This window comes from Chamaea fasciata, unplaced genomic scaffold (genome assembly GCF_029207755.1).
Source record: "Chamaea fasciata isolate MVZ Bird 193981 ecotype frontalis unplaced genomic scaffold, bChaFas1.0.hap1 SCAF_4, whole genome shotgun sequence".
In the NCBI taxonomy this organism is placed as follows: domain Eukaryota; kingdom Metazoa; phylum Chordata; class Aves; order Passeriformes; family Sylviidae; genus Chamaea; species Chamaea fasciata.
The window spans coordinates 74551057-74574080 of record NW_027094089.1 but is presented as its reverse complement, the minus strand read 5'-3'; the positions used below and the strand labels follow the sequence as shown (position 1 = coordinate 74574080).

General features: G+C 46.6%; 1 protein-coding gene across 2 annotated transcripts in view; it reads left to right on the top strand.

The window, feature by feature from the left end:
* DOCK11 (dedicator of cytokinesis 11) overlaps positions 1-23024 on the top strand; it is a 78932-nt gene that overhangs the window by 3671 nt on the left and 52237 nt on the right. For both annotated transcript variants that reach the window (XM_066182046.1, XM_066182048.1), the window contains exons 2-8: positions 13980-14096; positions 14322-14411; positions 15089-15171; positions 16257-16326; positions 18570-18665; positions 21664-21798; positions 22804-22981. In XM_066182046.1, coding sequence (XP_066038143.1) covers positions 13980-14096; positions 14322-14411; positions 15089-15171; positions 16257-16326; positions 18570-18665; positions 21664-21798; positions 22804-22981 — 769 coding nt within the window. The remainder of the gene's footprint in view (positions 1-13979; positions 14097-14321; positions 14412-15088; positions 15172-16256; positions 16327-18569; positions 18666-21663; positions 21799-22803; positions 22982-23024) is intronic.

Genomic DNA, 23024 nt, shown 5'->3' with positions numbered 1-23024 from the left:
TGGTGGGATAAATGACACACTTGAAAGATAAAGGGAAATTTTAAGGTTAGGTTAAAGAAAGGAGCAGTCAGAGCCCAAGTGTGATAACTTAAACCATTCTTAACTGAAAGATGACCTGCAGATTAAACTTTGGGGCACCAACAGTAAAATACTGTGTTAGAAGTGCAGCTTCAGAGCTAAAATGCTGATGATACCTGGGAGAGGCATCTGGGCTAGAGCTGAAAGAGAGCAGCCAGGCACCTTTGGCAGTGGATGGAGATGGTGATTTTGGCTCAGACCTTCAGTGCAATCACCTTCCTCCTATCGTCTGATGTTGCTGAGTAATAGTGGGAAAGTTGAGCAGCAAGGCAGGAGAGCCCTGCTCAGAGGCACTGGCTGATGTGGGACCTGGGCAGCTGCAAAGCTCAGACACTTGCTGGCAGGATGCACACGTGTGCTCCGGTATGCAGTCCTTGTTCTGATGGAATTGCTTGTGCCCCTCTCCTTTACCCCATCTGCACCCCATGGAGGGCAGTGGGGCATTGTAGAGTTGAGCAGTTTAAGAGCACACGTGTGTGAATGACATCCTGGGTCTTGTGACACTGCCAGGACAACAGCAAAGGCTCTTCCTTCTGCCTAAGGATCCAAATCAGCTGCACTTGTTGGGTGGATGTGAGGCCAAAGCTGAGGGACACCCTGTGCCTCCCCTGTCTCTTTGGGATGTGCTCAGTAGCGCTGGGGCCCTGCAAGGAGAGGGGGGTGTGTCTCAACCCACGTGCAAATTTTCCAAAAGTGTCGTTCTCTGTGTCGTGACAGAGAAATTAAAAGTGTGGGAGGCACGAGATCAGAGAAGCAAGCACTTGACAAAACACAGATGTTGCATTTTCCCACAGTGCTGCCAAACCCAGTCATCTGGTAGCAATTTTAAGTCTCGCACAATTGCTCTGATTTTCTTTATATCATTTCTATACAGTTTTATTGAAGATGCATTTACTGCTTTGACATGAAGATTTTAGAAAAGGGTGCAGAGCCAGAGTATCTTATTTGAGAAGGAGCAGCTGCAAAGGATTTGCCCACATTGGGTCAGCCAGGCCGGGGGAGCATCTCTGGGTACCCCCAGGGCACGGCTTGGTGGCACTCATGGGTCTGGGTCACGCATCTGCCAGCAGTGGCAGTGAAAGAACCTCTGCTTACAAACAACAGCATGGATCCTTGCCATCCAGATGTATTCAGAGCAAGTGTCTGCTCTCTGTGTTATATGGTGCTGTGGGATGTGCTCCCTGAAAGCTCCCTGTGAGAGGGTGGGCAGCATGCCAGGAGGAGATGGGTTTTGTTTGATCTTGGCTGGGCTGGGCTCCTATGGGTGGCTCAGTTTCAGTCAGCCGCAAAAAGGAGATATAAAGCTCCTTAATGGTGATACCAAGAAGGTTTTGACTGGAGGCAAAAAGGCATTTTGTTCTTTCTCTGGGTATTTTTTTTTTCCAGCTTAAACTATATTATTAGTGTCTTAATTTATGCTCATGCAGAGGAAATCAGCTTTCTGCATAGAATCCTCTTTTAATAAGCTAAATTCACTTTGATCAATGTGAAGTCTGTTTATATGCAGTGTTTGTAGTGATCTTGGCACTTGAGAGAGACAATATATGCGTGTTCCCCCTGGGGGTAGTCAACATGCTGTGTTTGCACATTTTACATAGAAAAACAGACATATATGAGGCATGGGAGGAAATTCTGCCCCTGCGTAAGTGGGCGGGAGTTTTGCTGTTGGCTTAACCAGGGCAGGATTTACCTGCTGTGCCCAGGTGCCTCCAGAGCTGCCACCTCAGCTAGCCCTGGTAACTCCTGTGGCAGTGTTTGTGGAGAGAATGTTGTTCACAGGGGCTTATTTAAGAAAACACTTAAAAGCATTCTTAAAATTAATCACATGCTTTCCTGAATCGAGGCTTCTGTGTGCCTTGGGGGGCTGGATTTAGCCCAGGGCTGGCTGAATGCTGTGGCCTGAGCAATGGTGTGCTGGGGAAGTGGCTGGGTTTGCTCCTGCCTGAGCACACACAGTTGTGGAGTGGATGAAGGGCACAGCTTGATGGAGAGGAGCAAGGCTCCAAGTACACTCTGCAGCTGTGTGGGGACAAATCTCTGGCATACTTCCTGCTGATACCTGGTCCTTAAGAGGTGGAGGACTCCCTTGCTCAGCTATGACTGCCTGTGTGCTGAGGTGTGACTGTTATAGGATGAGCTGCAGTCAGTGTGTTCAGTTCTCAAGTTTTTGGAGGCAATGACAAGCTTTCAGTGGGCACAAAATCTTGTTTTTCCCAAGGCATCATTTAAATGTTTGCATCCTCCTCCTGACTGTTATAGGGGAGCTCTAGGAAGAGAGCAAAGCATCCAGTCCTTACATGTGTTTATCTCTTACCACATTTTGCTAGCTGGGGTTTTAACACTCTCTGGGCAAGGTTGAGAGAGGTTTGTTCTGTGTTGAGGACAATGTAATGAAAATGCAGGTGTCCCTGCATTGACAGCATCTGCCCCAACCCACTGTCCTCAGAGCCGTGAAACGCCTGGAACAGATGGTGGGTGGTGGTGCCTGCAGCCAGAGCCAGCACTGCAGCTGGGATTTGTGCACTTAGAATCCAGTGAAGGGATGGCTCCTGGGCTTTGTTTCAGCCTGTTCTGGTATCTGGAGATATTTGTGGGTATCTCCCCTGCCACCAGGAGCATTTGAAGCAGGACTACCTCTGGGAGTGTATAGGCCATTCTCTGTACCAGCTAAACTGTTTGTAGATAAGAAGTCACCTGCAGTCTTGTTTCCAGAGTTCTCAGGAATTCATCAAGTCTACTGCAACAACAGCAGGACTAAAATAAGGACCAAGAGCTTGAGAAACTGTCTACAAAAAATGCAAAACTTAGATAGAGGACATACAGCGTGATGACGGACACTTGACCAGTTAGATGCCCTGAAGAATGTGTGCCTGTCTCATGGACAAGTGGCTTAGCCAAATGAGAGACACCTGTATGTGTGGACAGTAGTGCTAGAATCTATATCTGCCATGTAATGTAAACAATAAATTGACTTCTGTTGGAATCATATTGATTCATTTATTCAGTGGCCCATTTGCCCCCTTCAGCTACCTGCTGCAGTGTGTAGTGTAGCATCGTTTTCTATATGCAACTGGATGACTCTTTCATTATTTCACTTAGTCCTCTGCATGCTGATTTATTATCTCTAATGGTGCAAAATTGCACAAAGCTTTTGACATTCCTGTGGCCTGAGAATGCAAGTCACGGTCACACACAGCAGCTGGACAGCTGGGGAACATGTGTGCTTCAGCATCCTTGGTTAATTGGCCTCTCACTCCTGCTTTGTGCAAGGAAAAGACTAGTTTCTTATACCTTTGTGGCCATTGCTGTCATCTTGAAAATGCAGGGAATATGTTTCCCTGCCACCAACTCTCTCCATCTCTTTCATTCCCCTTAAAACTACAAATCAAAGCTCTCCCTTGCTGGCTCCTCTTTCCTTCAACACAGCCCTGGCTTATCTTTAGAGTTTTTCCCTGCCTCCTGCTGCTTCTCTAATGGGGTCAGGGCTGCTTTTTTTCCTGACCCCTTTCTCACCCCTCTTTCTCGCTGAAAAGCAGTTTCTTCTCTCCCCTATTAATATCTCCTGTCACAGGACTGCTCCTGGGGAGTGGTTGCATCTGGGAGGAGGCTCTGTGCAGGTCCACAGCAATCCCCACTCCTTCATCCTGTCCCTGGCTCCGTGCTGGGTGACATCCCCACTGCAGCCTGGCCTCTCTGTCCCCTGAGCAAGGACACTGCATGGGGGAATCCAGGAAAACAGCATCTCCCCTGTGCAGCAGTAGGAGCTGGTGGTGTCAGAGCACCGTACATTGCTCTGGAGAGCCATGACAGCCATACATGTAACTGTATTTCGGCAGTGGTCAGGAGCCTGGGATGTGGGCTGGGCTGCAGTGTCTGTGTGTGGAGCCCGGCATGTGTCCTGGAGGTCTGGAGGAAGCCAGGGCACAGAAGGGCAGCTGCCTCCATGTCTGCCAGGGCTCTGTCAGCTGCCAAGCTCAGGCTCTGCATTCAGCCTGTGGGGACGTGGGGTGGGCTGGAGCAGGGACTCAAGGGAGCTGTTGTGCCAGCCAGAAGGGGATGGGGGGACACAGGGACATGAGAGGCTTGGCAGGAGCTGCATTTGTGAGAGGGGCAGGTAGAAACGTTGTGGTTAGGGGAGGAAAAGAGTGTGTCCATCTCTTGGAGGGAGGTGATGGTGCTGGCTGGGGTGGGGTAAATGCCCACAAAGCTGGTGTTCAGGGAGACAAACCCAGCTTCCAGCAGAGAACTGCTTTCCATGGCACTTTGGGGTTCCAGGAGAGCTGCACTGGATTCAGACAGGTTTTCCTTACAGTTCTGCCTTTTCCAAAGTGCCTGGGGAGCCCTACACTCTCCCTTGTCCTGTTGCACGATGCTGGCAGTTGTATGGATGTTTTTATTTGGGGAAGCTTTGAGGTGCTTCTGTTGACAGCAGCATTTTGTCTGTGGGTGGGCTGAAGCCTCGAAGAGTCTGGCCCTTCAAGAGTTCACCCACTGCCTCTCCTGCCTTTCCTGGGGGAACAGAGTTTAACTTTACAGCCCCTTTGCACCTGTATCCAATGCCTGCAGTCTGAAAATGGAGCACAGATGAGGCTGACACAACTTCCTGAGCTGCTGAAACCACCACTGACATGGCTGGGGTTTGGCTGTGCTGCTGGGGTGTTCACTGTATTGCTGAGGCAGCCCAAAACTGGCCTGTGGCTTCCTGCTCTGCTTTTCCCCAGTGCTACTCCATGGGCTTGGACAGGTCCCTTCGCCTCATCCTGGCTCTGTTCATGCCCCAGTGGGGCTGGGAGTGTTCCCTTGCTCGCCTGGGGCAGCAGCTGTGCTGTTGGCTCAGCCCTGCGTGCGAGTGGTTTCCTAAGAGAAAAACAAGAGTTTTGAGACAGACAGGAAAGGGAGGGGTTCTGCTTATGTGCCATTAATTGCTTTAAGATGTTCTGGAGCTGACTATTCTGGATTTGGATGCTAAATATAAAACTGATACTACATAAATAAATGATGAAATACAAGTGACATCTGAAAAGTACTTTGGGATGTTCCAGTTAAGAACCTAAATAAATAGCATGTATTATTGTCATTGTAATTACTATTTTCCTTTTTTAGCATGCCTGTGCTTACAGAATGTTTTGAGAAGCCCTATCTGCCAGAAATTCATTTGTCCCATAGAGACCAGTACTCTTTAGCCAATTTCTATTAGCTCTATTATTTTCGGAGGAGAAAATCAAAGCTGTGATGTGTTTGCACATCTCTTGTGCTCTGCAGCAGATGCTCAGCTGGATGCAGGTGCAGTTTGGCTGACGTAGAGCTACCCTGAACCCTCCCTCTGCTCCTCGAGGAGAAGGGCTGGATTTGAACCAGGATGTACTTGTGCAGTCAGGGACTCACAGGACTTCAGGTGCTGTGGCTGGAGACTCCTTGGCAGTGTGTACTGAGCTGTCACTGTCACACAGAAGCACTCGGTGATCCTGAGGAGGGTCAGGCACAGGGGGTGAGGGTACTGAAAGCAATCTCACATGCTTGTCCTAATGCACTGCCCTGTGCAGGAACAGTATTGGGTCACCTCAAGTGTGTGCTCATGCCAGACAAGGGTCATGCCCACAGCTACCACTTGCCAGTACTTTTCCTACTGACTCTGCACTTGCTCAAGGCATCCTTTTCAGAGGATGTGTGAAGATGAAGTGCAGGTGGGCTGGAGTGGCAGCACTGCCTCCTAGGCAGGGTCACTCATGCTTGGGCTGTGAACTCTCTCTGCTTCATTGCAATGCAGCTGTTTTCTGGGGGCTGTTTGCTTAAGTGATTATGCAAGAATCTCAAGCTTTCAGGAAAAAAACAGTGTTCCTGCCCCTTGTGGCTGCAGAACTCTGCTTCAGAATGGGATCTGCTAAAGGCCGTGAACTGTGGAGTCCCCTTCTGAGTAAGTGGAAGGAAAATGAAGAGTCATATGCTGATTATTCTGGGTTCCTGTAATTTCTAAACCATTTTGAAGACACTTTAAGGCCTGAATTCATTTTATTTGACAGGCCTAGGTAAATGTTTGCATGTCTACACTGACATCAACTTTTTGACTGTTTGTTCAAGCCTTCTCCAAGCTGGTGTCTCGCACCAATACTGTGTTGCTCTCGGGGACAGCACTGTGATTGTAGACACTTGTTTTTTCACTGTAAAGTGGGCATTACATTGAAAAAGGAGATATCCACCTTACAAAATACCCAGAACCCAGGTCCTGGTGCCACCCAGGGTGATTGATGCAAGAGGGGAGAAGTGTGGGTTGGTGAAATGCTTCTGCACAGAACTTGGGCGGGGTGGAGGGAAGCGCAGGGGAGGGGGCTGGCTTTTCTCTCTGAGCTTTCGGATGGAAAGAGTGAGTCATTTCCACTGCAAATGTTTTCTTGCAGGGTGCCAGGACTGTGCACTCATCATCCCCTTCCCCATGACATGGCTTTTTATTTCTCTGGGAGCTCCTGAAAGGTGCAGCCATTTCCATGCATTGCAGATCAGGGGAAGAGTGGGGCACGGCAGCCTTGTGCTGCTGGCACTGCATTTAGAGCTGCAGTATGGCACAGTCTGGCACCTAACTCCTGGTTGGAAATGGGAGTGTGTGTACTCTGACCAAGAGCCCTGTCTAATGAGACCCTTAGCAATGATCTGTTTAGGAGGTTGCTCTCCTGCTGCCCGTGGAGGGCTGTGCAGTGCCTTGCTCTGAGCTCTGTTAGCACCTGATAACTCCATGCCCCTTCTCCTCATCAATTCCTTCTTCCCTTCCTGATTGCCCATGGGGCTCCTCTCCTGTCTGCAGTGCACACCTTCTCTGCCAACCCCTCTTGGCCTCCCTGACCCCATCTCCTGCCCTTGACAGCTACACAGCCCAACCTTTGCACAATTCTTGCTTCCCATGATGTGGCCCCTGCACAGATCCATCCCCAGATGGGTAAAACCTCCATCCCCCATTCTACCCTCCACTGCACCACCTTGGGCCAGCTCCTGAGACCCTTCCCCTGCTTCTCCTCCTTCTGGCAAGGTTCTCCTCCCTTGCCGTTTCACAAGATCCTTTGTGTGTTTGCATGCCCACCTTACAGTCCGTCCCTCTCACCTGTGGTGTCTCAGTGTTTTGGTGTCTTCAGAGGATTCTGGCAGAGCTAGGATTCCTGGCTGGACGTTTTTCTTTTGTTTTTAAACTTTTTGTTTTTAAACTCTTTCTGGCCAGTGCAAAAATAGTTTTGGCTTGCTCGTACCCAGCTTTATCAACCATTTTTCATCCGTGAAGTTTTACCATTGTGCATCTGCTACATCCAGCTGAGTGCTGGGTTTGCAGCAGGCTCATGGACACAAGCTCCCCATCACCTGCTGAGAGCTGCCTCATTGCCTCCCTGCTGATTTCTTCCCAAAATGTGGCTTTGCTGAGAAGCCCACAAACTTCTTGGCATCAGCAAGGCTGCACTGTGTTGTGACTGCTGCCATATGTGCTGACTCACACTGTCTCCCTGCTTGCCCTTCCTCCTCTGATCTCTGTTCTCACCTCTTCCCTTCTCCTGGAGTTTTGAATGCAAAGTCGTTGGGGCACAGACTTTATTCTGACTTTGCAGAGGTTTATGGCAGTTCCATAAACATTGGATGGCCAAGCCCAGAGTTTATGGGTTTTCATTATTCTTTCTTACTCCCAGCAGTCTGGAATGATGACTTCTCTGTGAATCTGAGCTTTTGTAAATTGAGCTCTGTAGCCTTTCTGCAAGCTTGAGTGAGAGTGTGTAAATGGGATCAGATGGCAGTGCAGGAACTGGAGGTGGAAAAAGTGAGGAGTCACAAATGTGATACTAAAAAAGAAAAGCTCTTAAAGACCACACAGTCTGAGTTTGGCCTGACCTGATCTTTGAATCCCTGGGTGTGGAAAAAGCTTTTCTGTGGATAGAAATTGCTCGATTCCATATGCCCATGTGGTTTGCCAAGTGAGTTTGCTCACTTCCCAGGCATCATTTCAATTCTCTTATGTACAGTCAGGTTCCCTGAGCAAAACAAAATAAAAAAAAAATTTAAAAATGGGGACTTCTCTCTGCTGTTTTTGAAGTATCCTCACATTTCCAGATTGTGCATTGCAGTGGGGGGTGGTCCATCTGCCCTGGAGTGTTGTGAGTCTCAGAAGTGATGTGATTTTAGCTGTGAAAGGTGTGTCCCAAGGGTAGTTGTACGCCTCTATTTCCCCCTCTTTCAGCTTTTAATTCTCCAAACTAACTTTTCCTCTCGTTTTCTGTGTATTTCGCCTACGTGGCCCTTTGGTATTTATTTTAAAATTTGGGCTTTTGCTTGGCTTTCCACATAAGTGCACTACAGTGTTGCAGCAGATGAGGCAGCAAATAGGCTGTAAAATGGTTGCTAAATTTTGGGGCACAGTTGTACACTCTGAGATAATGCAGTTATATACATACACGTGATCTGCCCTCTTCCTCCCTCTCTCTTCAGCTGCTGTAGACAGCCAGCACTTTTAAAACTCATCTCATTTGTGTCTCTCGTGCTGCTTTGAGATGTGGCTGCACTCAACTGGGCAGGGCTTCGTTTCTGAGGATGTGAGAAAAGTCCCGTGCTGGGGGCTGCTGAACCTGGAGGTTTTTCAGTGGAAGGCCCCAGGAAGCGTTGCAGAACAGGGTGTGTGTGTTTGGGGGCCGTTGGGACCATGAGAAGTGAAAGTCAAGTGTGGTGCAGCTCCAGTGCTGGGCTTGGCTTCCGCCGTGCGCTGGCGGCTGCTGAGGACTTGTGTCACTGCAAAGGGACCAGAAAATTGGTTACACTGGAGCCAAACCAGCCTGGTTTGTCATTTTTCTTCTCTGGGTGTTGTTTTAAATGAGGGCTGAACTGATAGGACTGAAAATACAAAAGCTTTCTCATAGTTTTCCTTTGGCCGCTGCTTTAAAAAAAAATCCCCAAATGAAACATTTTTCATTCTGTATGTTCACATCACTTGGGTTATATCTGTTGTAGTTCTGGGAGAAACAGATCTCGGGAGAACATTAATCATATATAACAAAAAAGTGGTGGATTTTTATGGTATTCAAATGCAGAACACTGGAAGACAGGTGGCTGCTGGTTTTCAGGCACTGAAAGTTTATAGTAGAAATGTTCTTTCCTATACTTCTCCACACGCACAAGCTGTCATTGTGAGCCTTTGTTTATAAAGCAAATAAAAGGAATTTTATACACTATGCAAAATGGATGCAGAAAGGTGACAATTTAATCTGACTTAAGTATCCCCCTCTTTGTTAATGGATAATTCCCTTGCTAAACCTTTTCTGCGCTCTCTCTCTCTGATGGTTTTTGTCGTGGGGAGGCTTTGGGCTTAGGCTGGCAGAGGGCAGTGGGACAAGCAGGGCACTGAGGACGAGGACCATACTTGGGTTTTCCCTCATTCTGGGCTCTTTGTGCCTGTGCTTGGCCAAAGGCAGAGCCTTGTGTTGGTGTTTGTGGGCATGTTTCTGTTGAAGTAATTTCTCTGAATTTCCTGTTAAAATGCCAGCCAACCCGCTCGTGGTGGGGAGTCAATACTCCAATAGACAGGCTGTTGTTCTGCCTGTGCTGTTGTCCAAGTGGAGCCTCGTGACCCAGCGTGGATGGGGGCTCCAGCTCTGCAGACAACCCTCTGCACGGTCCTGTGCTGAGGGAGCAGCAGTCTTGGGGCAGAAGCAGAGGACAGAAAGAACAATGTGTGTTTTTGGGAACAGGCTGGTGTGTGGGGCTTGAACCTGAGGTCTTTTAAGGAGGGATGAGTGGGCTTATCTGGGAGGATACACTGCTCTCATGTTGTTTTTTTTTAAAACTATGTTTGTTTTTTCTCTGAGATATTTCCCTTGTTTTGTTTTGTTTTGTTTTGTTTTTTTTTCCCCAGCACAGTGAGTTGCAGGGCTTTGGGCTGCGTGCTGCTGCTGGATGTGCTTGGGTGCAGCATCCACAGGAACCACAGGAGAGGGCAGTTCATCCCAGCCTGTCCCTGCTGTGTTCTCAGGAGCTCAGAGGAGCCCAGGAGCATCACAGTGCAGCGTCTGCCTGCCCTGGGTGAAGAGCTGCTGCGTGTGTGCCACAGACCAGGATGCCTTTGGCAGCACTGCATGTTTTTTTCTGCAGAAATGGATTGATTTTGTTGCTGGACTGGCAGCATTTCTTTGTACTTGGGTATTGGCTTCCCCTTCGGAGGAATTTGTGGTTTCTAAGACTCTAATTACTTTAGTGTAATAGTTTTTCCTCTGCTTTTGTAGTGACTTTGGTGGGTGCCATCTGCTGTTGTGACAGTGCTGGGCAGTGTGATCCGAGCCTGCAGTGGTGTGGGGTGTACACTTCAACCTCCAGGAAAACTAAGACTTTGAAATCCCATTTTCAGCATTTAAAGCTTTATCTCCAGCCTTTCTGGGCTGATGGGAGTGTGTGGACTCAAAGGGTCAAAAGGGCAACAAATACTTAAGAAGGCTCCCTCCTCACTCCATGGGTCTGTTTGCAGGGACATGAGCATGCCTGGCTCCGCTGGACAGCCTGCACGGTTTAGGATGGATGGAGGAGTTTGTTTCCTCGAGGGCAGGCAGGAGTTAGGCCACATCCTTCCTTGAGCAAACAGGTTGACCTACATCTTGTGGCTTTGCTTTAGAGCCATGTCTGTGATTCCTGGGGTGGCCCGAGGCAGCTGGGGTGATGTGCTGGGTGTGAGCATGGCCAGTGTGACGCTGAGCTGCAGGGAATGGAGGGCTGCTCTGTGCTGAGAATGGGAATTTGCATACCTTGGGGCAGGGGAGCACTGGGGACTGTATTTCCAATAGCTCCAGAGGAGAAATGCCTGTCTGGGTGCTGCAGAACCCTTCGGGGTGCCAGTGCACAGCTCTCCATCCCTTGGGCATCAGATGTGTGTCACCAGGCCTGGCACTGGTTTGTCAGATATAGATCACAGCCTGCACCACACATTTTTTCCAATATCATTACATCCACCAGAGTAGAAGGGCTGCAGCAAGTTTTACTGATTTTTTTTTTTTGATATATATAATTTTTTTTTTTTTTTTTTTTTGGTATTTGTTGTAGGCAGTGCTCTGTGAGTTTTCAAACATCTCATGGGAGGATCTGGGGTCCTTTTCAGCTCTTACCCTTTAGCTGTCATTGAATCCCATGAGGATGACTGTCAGGACTTTGTCTTGCTGGTCATCAGAGGTATCAGATTTAGAAAAGAAATTTCATCAAAGCCCCAACTTTTTACAAGGACAGCTTTAGAAACACAGTCCTAGTTTTGGGACTGTGTTGCAAAGTGAAAAAGGACTAAAAATACTGTGTGACTGGAAGGCCTGCATTCCCAAAGAGATGTGGAAGGCTCATAGAGGGATTCTAATTTTACTGTTACAACTGCTGCAGGGTGAGGTGAGATGGGTGCTGGTGCAAGTTCTCAGGGTCATTGCAGAGGAAAAATCAATATGATTCCAACAAAAGTCAATTTATTGTTTACCTTACATGTCAGATATAGATTCTAGCACTACTGTCCACACATACAGGTGTCTCTTGTTTGGCTAAGCCACGTGTCCATGAGACAGGCACACATCCTTCGGGGCATCTAACTGGTCTAGTGTCCATCATCACACTGTATGTCCTCTATCTAAGTTTTGCATTTTTTGTAGACAGTTTCTCAGGCTCTTGGTCCTTATTTTAGTCCTGTTGTTGTTGCAGTAGACTTGATGAATTCCTGAGAACTCTGAAAACAAGATTGCAGGTGACTTCTTATCTACAAACAGTTTGGCTGGTACAGAGAATGGCCTAAGTTATTCAGATACATCACTACAGGTCATGGCACTGCTTTAACCCACCAAGGCTGCTGAGTTTTGCCAGGATTACTGCAGTGAATCGGAGAGGCTGGCAGAGAACTGTGTGTCTGCTCTGTGGGGCCCTGCCTGGTGTCGTGGGGAGGACAAGCTTTGGGGCCCCAGAACTGCAAGTGGATGTCCTGTTAATTCACATTAATTTGCAAAGCTCGGCAGACTTTCAGAAGTGCATAGTGCTGTCCTGAAATAAGACCGGTGTTTCAGATGATTAATCAAATTCAATTAAGCATTTAATGAGCATGAGACTGACTTAGAGTAAATGAGTTCCTTTTCTCTGTCTACCTGTTGGGTTTTTCAGACTCCTGTTTTTCAGATGGAGTCTTTCTTTTCTTATTAAGTCCCTGTACAGCTCAGGTCTTGGATGTAGAAGCAAGAAGTTCTGTGTGTGTGCATTGGGACTGGCAGCATTTGTCATCCTGTTCCCAAATCCCTCGTGGCTGAGGGAGCAGGCAGCAGCCCCTGGATGCTCTGGCACCCAGCCTGGGCTCTCCGCTGACTGACCTTTGTCTTTCTCACTGGTAATCTGAGGAGTGTGGAGCTCCTTAGGACTCTGCAAGCAGTAAAGCAAAGTTTTCAGAGAGTGATTAAGAAGGGAACTTTTTCAGAGCTAATTCATACTGGATTTCTGCAGCATGGAAAGGAGACATTTTAAATGCAAAACTGTCTGAGGCAGGATGTGTTTCATTAATGCATCCCAGGTCCTCAGGAGCCAAAGGCACGGAAGAAGTGTAGGACCTCTGGCTAGGATTGGTTATGGTGCAGCAATGCTGACTTCCCTGCCTATCTCACATGTCACAGAAAATCTTGAGTTGTTTGGGCTCTAGATGGTGTGGCTGTTTATCCAGTGGTGTTATACAATGTTGAGCTTTCAGTCCTCATTTTGGACTACTGTTTTTAAGCTGCAGGTTGTGCTGTGTTCAGCAACAGACCTTGTATCAGTCTCATCTTTAACTCCAGTCATGGTGAATAGTTCATCCCAGAAAAGTCATTTGTTTGGAGGCTGATGTTTGCTGCCCATGGGGAAGCATCTGATGTTCCCCTTCTGAGAGTGGAGAGCCCAAGCATGTTGTCCTGTAAGGATCCATGGCATCACGTGCTGCTGCAGGGATTTCATAAGCACTGTCCAAGGCAGGGCCAAGCATCAGGATTTTGGTCAAAGGTTCAAAAACAGGCAAGGGTGTTGGGTCAGAATTTGGTTCCTGTTTTATTGTGACCATTCCCATACAGAGTCATTGGTTGCCTTTTGGTGTGAAGTTTGATTGTCGCAATGCAGTGCTGAGAGCCTGACTCTTGCCCATGAAATCTGAAGTCAGACTGGGCAGCTGAGATGGCATTTGCCTGCGTCAGAAGTTGCGTTTTTCTCATTTTACTAAGTTCTGTTTTGTGGACTTGTTACACAGACAAAATTGGTGCTATAGGAAATGTAATGAAGCCGTCTTAATAGTTTTTGCTCGTGACTCCAGGGGATTTTGGAGAAGTTCCTCTTGCTTCCCTGAAATGTGAGTGAGAATAAAACACGACTTTAGCTTTTGGCTGTGTCTGGGGTGCGATTTATGGAGAGGGCTTTCCTGTCTTTCCAGAGGGATGCTGTTTTTCTTCCTTGGGCTGAGATTCCTGCTTTGGCAGTAGTAGCTGCAGCCTTGCTCTCATCTGCTCCTCAAGCAAAACCAGCCCTGAGCTGAGCAGAGCCAGCACAGGAGCATGTATTTCTTCCAAGCTGTACAGATGAGCTGCTCAAACATAAAGATGCTGGATCTTGCAGCTGTTAAAGCTATGTCCTGTCCAGGAGGCTTTCTTGCTCCATTAAGAAATTAGAGACTGTGCTGAGGCAGAGCAGCACCATGCTTCTTTGCTTCTTTTCTTCCTGTAGCTAATTACTTAAAACTTAACCCCTCATTTCCCTCTCTGCAAAACATGCTCATCAATGGTTACTGGCGCACAGGAGTATCAGAGTGCTGAATAATGGGCAGTCCAGTGGTCACACAGTTTGAAATTAAGCACCAGATGTTAGTTATTGGTTATGGTAGGTGTTACATATATGTAATTTTTTTCATCATGTTTTTTCTGCAGGAAAAAACTAAAGTGGTGGAACCTTTGGACTATGAGAATGTGATCCTTCAACACAGAGTTCAGATCTACAGTGATCCTCTCCGGGATCTCCTGATATTTCCAATTGACGATGTGTCTGTGAGTTTCCTCCAGCTATTTCCCGTGTTTGAGGCTCATTTGTCTCCCGTCCTGCTTACCTTGGAAAATTTCCACCATTAACCACATGTTAATTTTGGCTGCATTACTGACACATAAACCCAAAATGACCCACTGGTGGTTTAGGCCCACCACATTTGTTTGAAGTGAATGTCAAGCCCTGAAGATGGAGTCTGTGCTGAAGAAGTGTTCTTCATTTTCCTGCAGATCTCGGTCATCGGCCGACAGAGAAGGACCATCCAGTCAACGGTGCCAGAAGATGCTCTGAAGAAAGCTCAGAGTCTCTTTGTCAAAGAGGTAGGGGCAAAGCCCATGTGACATCTGCCTTCAGCGCTTTATAGCCCTTAGACATGATGCTTAGCTGTAGCTCCTGATCCGCAAGATTGCGGATCACTTGGCTTTTCCTTTGTGGGAAGCACTGCGCGACCTGCTGCACAGCAGAGTTCTCACAGGTATCTCATGTGCAGAGTGTCTTTGCAGTGGGTTTTGGACACAGCCAAGGTGTGTGGCTTTGCACCACCTGCCTGTCAAGGGGGGGATCCACCACCTCCCTGGAGCATCTGGGGTGCTGTGGGTTGGTTGTGAAGTGCTGCTCTCCAGGACCATTCCCTTCAAGTGCAGTGGAACAAAATGCGATGGTTCAGTTAGATGCACTGTGTTTCTGAGCACAGAAGAAACTTGCTTTCTGGATAACAGTCTCCTCCCAAATCACTACTCCTGTTTTAGAGCCTTGGAGTGATGTAAATAAAAAATCTGTAGCTGTGTGGCAGGCCAGATGCTGTGTGATTTTTGTCTCTGTGGTGAAAAGGTTCTGTATGAAATTCTGTGCTGCTGCATGAAACAAGTGAAGCAGCCTTGCCCACGTCCTTCCCACTTGTGCTTACCTCACCCTGCAGTGTGTAACCTCTCGGACTGGTGCTGGGCTTTGTTTTGCTTGCTGTAGCTTTCTAAGAGCTGTATTATTTTCCTTTCAGTGCATTAAAACCTACAGCTCTGACTGGTTCGTGATAAACTACAAATATGAGGAATACTCAGGAGACTTTCGGATGTTGCCATGGTAAGTGTCGTGCTCCCTTGGAATGCTAATATGTGATCACAAGGCTTAGCAGGAGCAGTCTGCCCTTTCCCTGATGCCTGTTCCACAAGCAGCCTCTCCTCCAGAGGCATGTCACTCTGCAGCTTAGAGCCAGAGGTTTGTGTTGTCCATTGCCCCTCAGCTCGGTTAGGGAGATGCCCACAATGGTCAGTGCTTCACATCCCGTCTGCCAGTGTGTGCACACCCCCTCCATTTGGGATGAGGACCGGCTGCAGCCAAGACCCATGGCAGGATAAACAGTGTCTGCACATCCTGACCCAGGAGCCTCATTGTCCCGCTGGGCTGATGTTCCCTGTGTTCCTCACACAGTGTGATTCTCCTTGTGCCCCCAGTCCAGGGAGGGTGATGTGATATTGCTGCTGGTGCTGGCACTGCTGGGGAGTTACGTGCTTGGAAACTCTGGGCTGTGCCAGTGCTTCCAGCTCCAGAGCTAATTGGGTTTTTCAGACAGGCACATACATCTCTGTGTATTTGTATCACATCCAGGATTTCTGATGGATTGTTATTTTCTCTAGTGGTGCCCGCTCTACTCTCACTACCAACACTCTGGGCATGTCTATACCCCTGTTCAGGCTGCTCCTGTGCTAGAAGCTTGTTAAATGCTTTTTCTTCTTAATTGGATGTAGTGGGTCTGTTGTGAGGGTTTCTCAAGGGGCTGTGAAGCAGCAATGGAGTCATACTGTTGATGAAATAATGTTAAAATTTGTGAATAATCTTGTAGTCTGATCTTGCTTCTTTTTTGGTAAAGATGGAAGACAAACTAGAGTGCTCTCTTTCTTTGTTCCATAAATGCAAGTCAGCAAAAACTCCACAGAATCCAACAGCTAACAAGAGAAAGCTAATTACAGACTGCTTGTGCCTAATTTCCATGAAATGCACTCAGAACTTAGCTTTCCCCAGCTGTAAGGAGCTGTAGGTCTCTTGCAATTTATCTTCTGTGCTCTATAGCCTGCAGTTGGCTGTTGCTTCTGGATCCAGCATCAGCTGCTGGCTCAGATGACCCTCATGTTCCATTCATTAAACATGAAAATGTGTTGTGATTTCAGCAAATCCTTTAGGCCAGACAAGATTCCAAGCCATGTGTTTGAAATTGATGAAGACTTTGAAAAGGATGAGGTAAGAAGAAGGTTGGGTTTTGGGTTTTTTTTTTAAATGTATTCCTGTTAAAAAGCAGGATTACATTAAAAAGGTAATTTCACAAAGGAAAACCAGAATTCAGTTCCTCGGAATGGTTTTCTGTTGAGATGCTTTCTCCTGTGAAAATGGGATCAAAAGTGAAGCAGTATGACAAGATAATTTCTTGGAGTCTAGGGTTTTCAAAGTTATCTGGAAGATTAGTCGTATTTCTCCTGGCTTTTTCCCTTGAAACAGAGCATCATAGGAAGAGGGAAGAAAAGAAAGCCAAGTAGTTGCTAAGGAACATTCTTCATGTCCAGAACTAAAACTGGTCAGTCTGTTTTTCAACTGCACTGTGATTCTGGGGTTCTCCTCTTAGAAAGTTTTGTGTTTTACCACATAACCTGCAATTTTTCATCAGTCACTTCAACTCACCATGCTGACAGTGTGTCAGCCCTGCTCTGTACATTCTGTGCCAATGCTGGGAGGCGTTTCCTTCCTCTGGAAGTTGGCATCTTTGTGCTCAGCTGGCAGTAGGGAAGATTTGCAGCCCTGGAGCTCCTCTGTGGGGGTGAGCTGGGGACTCTGCCAAGGACATCTCAGACCTGGTGGTTGTTTTGGATGGTGCAGATCCCATGTTTCCTGCCCATGCATATCACATTTGCTGCAGAAGGGGTGGGCAGTGTTCTTCTGTTTCAATTATCACATGGAGATTAATTCATGCACGTGATATTAGGAAGTTTTTGTTTATGGAGGGAAGGGTTCAGCCCAGCTGTTTAGAATTTCTATGGGATCGATATGTTGCTGCTGAGGAACTTACAGAGGAAAAGGGAACTTCTTGCAGAGCTAAAGATCTGGAGGGGCCGTTTCATGCACATTTCTCAAATTATCAGGGTATGTCTCACCACACCTCAGGTCTGGACTGCAGTCGCTTCTTTATGAATGGAAATGTTTTGTCAAGTTTGGATTTAATTTTTTACTGGCTATGTTGTTGGTTTGCATGACATCAGTAACTTGAGGTACTGCTTCTTAAAATATATCTGCTCTGGGCTGAGACATTTCTGTGCACTGTTATTAGCATGCTTCCAAAAAAGCAAAAGGATAAAAAATACGCTATCAAAATTTGGAGACCTTTCTTCTGCTGGCCACTGTCCCAAATACTCAAACAAGAGAAGATACTGAGGTTTGTTGTGGAAGAGCCTTCCAAGTGCTCTCACAGATGTTTTGGTGTTCATATCTTTTGGCATGGCCGTATATGAAGGATTCTGTTACAGTTTCCCGACAGAGCATTTGCATTAGAATTGTGTAATGGATATTCAAGTAAAAGAAATCTCTTGATGAAAAAAGGTGAGCCATTATAAAGGAGAAATCATGTGTTGTTTTGCCCAGGGAAATAAAGTGTCAGAAAATTTACTCTGGAAGTTTGAGATGAAAAGAGTGAAAACCTGCCACTTTGGATGCAGCAGGCTCTATAAATCAGCTCTTTCATGGCTCAACGGAGGCAGGCTGGGGCTACCTCTGCTCCTGAGACACTGGAAGCCCCAGGGTGAGATTTTTTCATGCCTTTGGGCTCTCATTTCCCTCCCTGGTGGAGGTCATGGTTAGGTATGAATGGAGAGTCATTCTTTCTTTGTGGGACCATGGGACAGGAGCAGATGCAAGCCCCGTCTCATGTGCCAGGAGCAGCCTGGTTGGGTCACTTGAAACTCTGTGGTTTGATAAATGTGAAATCAGCCAGTTATATTTCAGTTATTTTACTGGGGTTACGTGGTTTTTGCTGAAATTTAAAATGTGAGAATCACAGAATAAGTTCGGAGTTCTGCATTTTGCAACTTCCTAAATAGACCATCTTGAAAATTTCCATCTTCCCCAGGTTTTGAAAGACTGCATAAGAACCAACAGGCCTCATTGCCTCATTGCAAAATTACTGTGCAGCCCTATCAGAACAGACATAATCTTTCTTTTTTAAAAGATGGCCCAATCTAGCCTGTTTTGCCTCTTTATTGGAAGAAATATACCTGTTTTTTTTGTTGTGGTTTTTTTGGTTTTTTTTTTTTTTTTTTTGGTGATAGCACTGTATGAGTAGCTGTACCTGTTACAAATGCATTCTACATGTCACTGCATTGCTGTAGTTAAAATGGTATTGCTTTCCAGGGTGGGCAAATCCCTTTGTCCAAGGGGAATCTCCTGTGGGAAACAGTTTATCTGACCTCCTCTTTTTATCATTTTTTGCTGTCCTTTAGGATTCCTCATCTCTGTGCTCCCAGAAGGGTGGTGTGATAAAGCATGGCTGGCTGCACAAAGCAAATGTCAACAGCACCATCACTGTTACCATGAAGGTGAGTTTGGTCCAGTTACTCATGAAAGAGGGATGAGGTGAAGTTCAGGCCACATCTCCAAAGCCCCTGGGAGCACAATGGCTGGGTTTGGGTTTGGATGGGCATCTGCCCTTCTTGTATCCAATGGTGGACTGGAAAACCCGGTCTGGCCACAGTTTTTGGCTCTCCCCTCCTCAGCATGTGAGGCTTCTGCATATTGGACCACGACAAGCAAGCTAACCAAAAAGGTGAAGCATATTCTGGTAAAGCAAGATTGTTTTCTGGATGAGCAGCTGAGGCCCAGGAAAGGAAGGGATCTGGGATAAGTGAAACAGCTGCCCTGCAAAGACAGCTTTCTAAATTGATAGTTTCCTTGCTGTTTGGAAACATGTAGAGAGGCCAGCTTTAAAATGAAATGATGAATCTTTGCTTTTACAGCAGGGGTGATATTACTGCAGAGATGTAGCATTACTGACCCAAAAGCAACAGCTGCCTTGTCTCCTGTTCTCTGCTCTTCGTTATCCAACGTGACGTTGCTTAGATTGTGCAGAGATTTTTAGTAGCTCCACCATAGGTGTTTGCTGTGGCAGTGAGCCTGTCTGCTGTCCCACCATGCAGCTGCCTTATTACAGCACAGAGAGGTTGTTAAGGAGTTGTGTTCAATGGCACAGCTGAGGGATGGCTGCAGCAAGGCTGCTTTGTAAGGATATATTAAAATAATCTCAAAAAGCCTAACTGTTCCAAGGCTTGATTCAGTGAGTTATGCCTTCAGAAGAAGTGGAACAGGACTCATAGGGCTAATTTTGAGTTTTAAAATGGGCTTGAAGGTGATAGACATAAAAGGACTTTCTGATCCTCTGCTTTTCAAGCAAGCTTAAAGCAGCTTTTTTCCCCTGAAACTTCTGGAGGTGGTGTCATTTGTGCTCAGAATAGTCAGTTGGGTCTGTTCTAGTCTGGTGGTATTGGTCTCAGGGCCCTACACCTCAGACCTGCCTTTCAGAGAAGTTATCTGAGCTACACTGGCTTCAGTTCAATTAGTAAGACCCAGAGTCTCCAGTGAAACTCTGATACCAAAGTACTGAGAATCAGTAGCCATTCTCTGAGCTGTGTCTTACAAAACACCTCTAAGGCATGTGTGAGGAAGCTGAGGACTTGGATCATCTTCAGCCTTATCACCACTTGGTGAGGCTGCTGTGTTGTGTCCATCTTGTGAATGCTGGTTCTTTGCTGAGCTGTTGGTGCCTCACAATGTTGCTCAGCATGTGCAGAGTGTGTTCTGTGGCAAGCTGAACCACTAGCAAACTCTCATGAGGCTACAGCTGCCACCCTGTATTTCAGAGCAACCTTCTCTTTGCAGAGAGCTGCCCTGGTTTGGCTCAGCTCTGCCTGTCTGGTTTGCAGTGTGTTGCTGGTCTGCACTACAACCACAGCATCAAGGTTGTCCTTCTGTCCTTCTCTGCCCAAATGCACTTCCCCAGTTCTCTAGCCATCCCTCTGCAATCTCAGTGCTCACCAATAGCACCTGTAGGCTGATCAGAGGGGCTGTTCCCTCTGCTCACAGGTTTATAGTAATAATTTCAAATGATCGTCATCTTCTGACACTGATTTCTGACAGCAGCTTGCACGGGGGAAAGATCACAGGAATAGTGTTTGCTATTTGATTCTGCATTTGCTTTTGAACATAGTTAAGCAAATGCAAACTGTTTAGCATGAAATCCCATAACCACAAGGGATATCAACTCTGTAATATCTAGAGAGAGATCTGTCATGGGTCTCTGTGGCATCCACTGCCAAAATTCCTGAGACTGCTTCAGTGAAGTGCTAAATCAGTGTTTAGGATTAATGCTTCACATCCTTAGCTTTCCATGTATCTTTTTGCTCTGTTGAACTAAAGGTTTAGTTAAATCTTATTAAACTTAAAAATCAACAGCCCGTGGAGCATCTCTACAGCTCATTAGCCATCCAAATGATGCCAGAGGTTACCTCTCAGAAGGGATGGGTTACAGTTCAGGGCACGATGCTCCCCCCTCATTCTCTGCAAGCAAGTGGGTTTACTTAACATGTATTACTGTCAGTAATGACAGAAGCAGGAGATCACTTGTAATCTCCCATGTGGGATGAAAAATGCTGTGTTTATTCATAGATCTTCCAGGTAGACAGAGCAGTGGAAATACTTGCAGTGCTGCTTGGCCTGGCTTCCTTCATGATTCTCCTAACACAGATACCCAGCCACTATGCAATGCACCCTGCTCCCTGCAGCATATGGTGATGCCACAGTTGCTGCCAAAATGTTCTCCTGAATTATAGTCCAGTAGCTTTTGCCTGACAAGCATGAAGAAAGATGTTTAGAGATACTGGAGATCTTTTTTTTCTTCAGGAAAATTGCTAGTACAAACACAGGAACACTTCTCCTGAAGTTACTGGTTTTTGATGTAAGAATTGGACACTAAGCCAAAACCAGTTCATGAAAATAGGTTTGTATAAAAAAACCCAAACCCAAAGCCACAAAAAACCCAAGCAGTTGAATGGATTGTATTGTCCTTTGTCTTGCATTTGAGTGCTAGGAATTTCCACATGTCTGTTCCTAAGTCTTTCAGACAATTGCTTTGTAATTCTAACTGAGGTCTAAATGAAAAAGGCTCTGGAAATACCTGCTCTAGGGTGGGATGGTTCTTCAAGTAATGTACTGATCTGAATTTACTGTGCAACATTACTTTGTGAAGATAAATGAGGCTGGAACCAGCTGAGAGATGAGCTGGAAGCCCTGGGGCATTACTCTAGATGGGCAAACTTATAATAACAACATGGGCATTAAAATTAAAGAAGATGATGGAAATCTCTCTTTGTAAAAGCAAACCATATTCAAATGGGTCAATCTGCAACACTCGAAGGTCAGCATACTGTTTCGTGTTACAGTATTTTCTCAATAGCAGGGAAGGCAGATATGGAAACCATGGCTGTGGTTTGTGATGTACAGCAGAGTGAATACTTGCCTGAGCAAGAATTTGTATTTTTACAGGTGTTCAAGAGGAGGTATTTTTACTTGTCACAGCTCACAGATGGCTCCTATATTCTGAATTCCTACAAAGATGAGAAAATCTCAAAAGAATCCAAAGGCTGCATTTTCTTGGATGCGTGCAATGATGTGGTTCAGGTAGGTGTCCTTTCTGTGTGGCTCTGCATGGACTTATGGATTGCTGGCTCTGAGATAGGCCTGCTCTCTCAACGTTTGAAGGCATGGAATTGCAAACTAACACAAAGCTGGTCAGCTAAACTGATCAATAGGGCCAGTAAGAAATGCTATGACTTTATCTGAGACACCTTCCTCCCCTAAGCTTGCATCAACTTCTTGTTTCTTGAGCTATATCTTGGTAAGTCCATGCAAGCATGCAGTCCTTTGGAATTTAGGACATGCTCAGGGCTTGTAAGGTTTTAGGAGCAGGTATTTGTGCAGGTCTAAATCCTGGTTTTGCTTAGTTGTGCTAGAGTGAAGTGCAGGAGTGGATTGCTGCTCTACCTTCTGCCCTTGCTGTCTCTGCAGAAACTTCAGGCTCTGAGTGTGGTGCAGGGTGGCTTAAATTACCCCAGTGTTTTGCTTCAGCACGGATGAGTCAGAGCTGTGACTCTCCATTTATCTTTCTGCACACAGTAAAAGCAGTAACGCACACACCTCAGTGATGTATGGGATGTACTTCCCAAGTTGCATCAGATTTGCTTTTGCTTCTGGTTGGAAAATGCTGTTTAAAGGCCAGCACAGCTCCAAAAAGCTGCATTGTACCACTTGCTTTTTTAAGATGGATACCTCTAAGTGTCTCGGAGTGCAGCATTACTTACCATGTCAGAAAAATACAGTTCCTGGCTTCTCCGGGTAAATATTAAGGGTCTGATGACATCAGAAGGAGCCTGTTCCTGCTCCTTGGTGCAGTGTCTGTGCTTTAGTCTGGCTTTCCTTCACACAGAGTAGCTGGCCATGGACCTGTGCACTGCTCAAGCCATGAAGACCTCTGTCATTGCAGCTGGATTGCTGTGTCAGGGAAGGTGGTTGCCTTGTATTTTGTGGTATTTCAGCTCAGGATGCCTTCCCATAGAGGAGCTGTGTGGCAGGTACTGTGCTGGGTTGTTGAGGGGAATGTAATATGAATCTCGTTTGTTTGTTCAGTGTCCCAAGATGCGCCGCTATGCTTTTGAGCTGAAGACAATAGACAAGTACAGCCACTATCTTGCAGCTGAAACTGAGCAGGAGATGGAGGAATGGCTGGTGACTCTGAGAAAGATCATTCAGAGCAATACTGAGAGTTTGGTGCAAGAGAAGAAAGATGCTGTGGAATCTGTGCAAGGTCAGTTTGTAAACAAACACATCCCTTCTCCAGGAGGCTACAA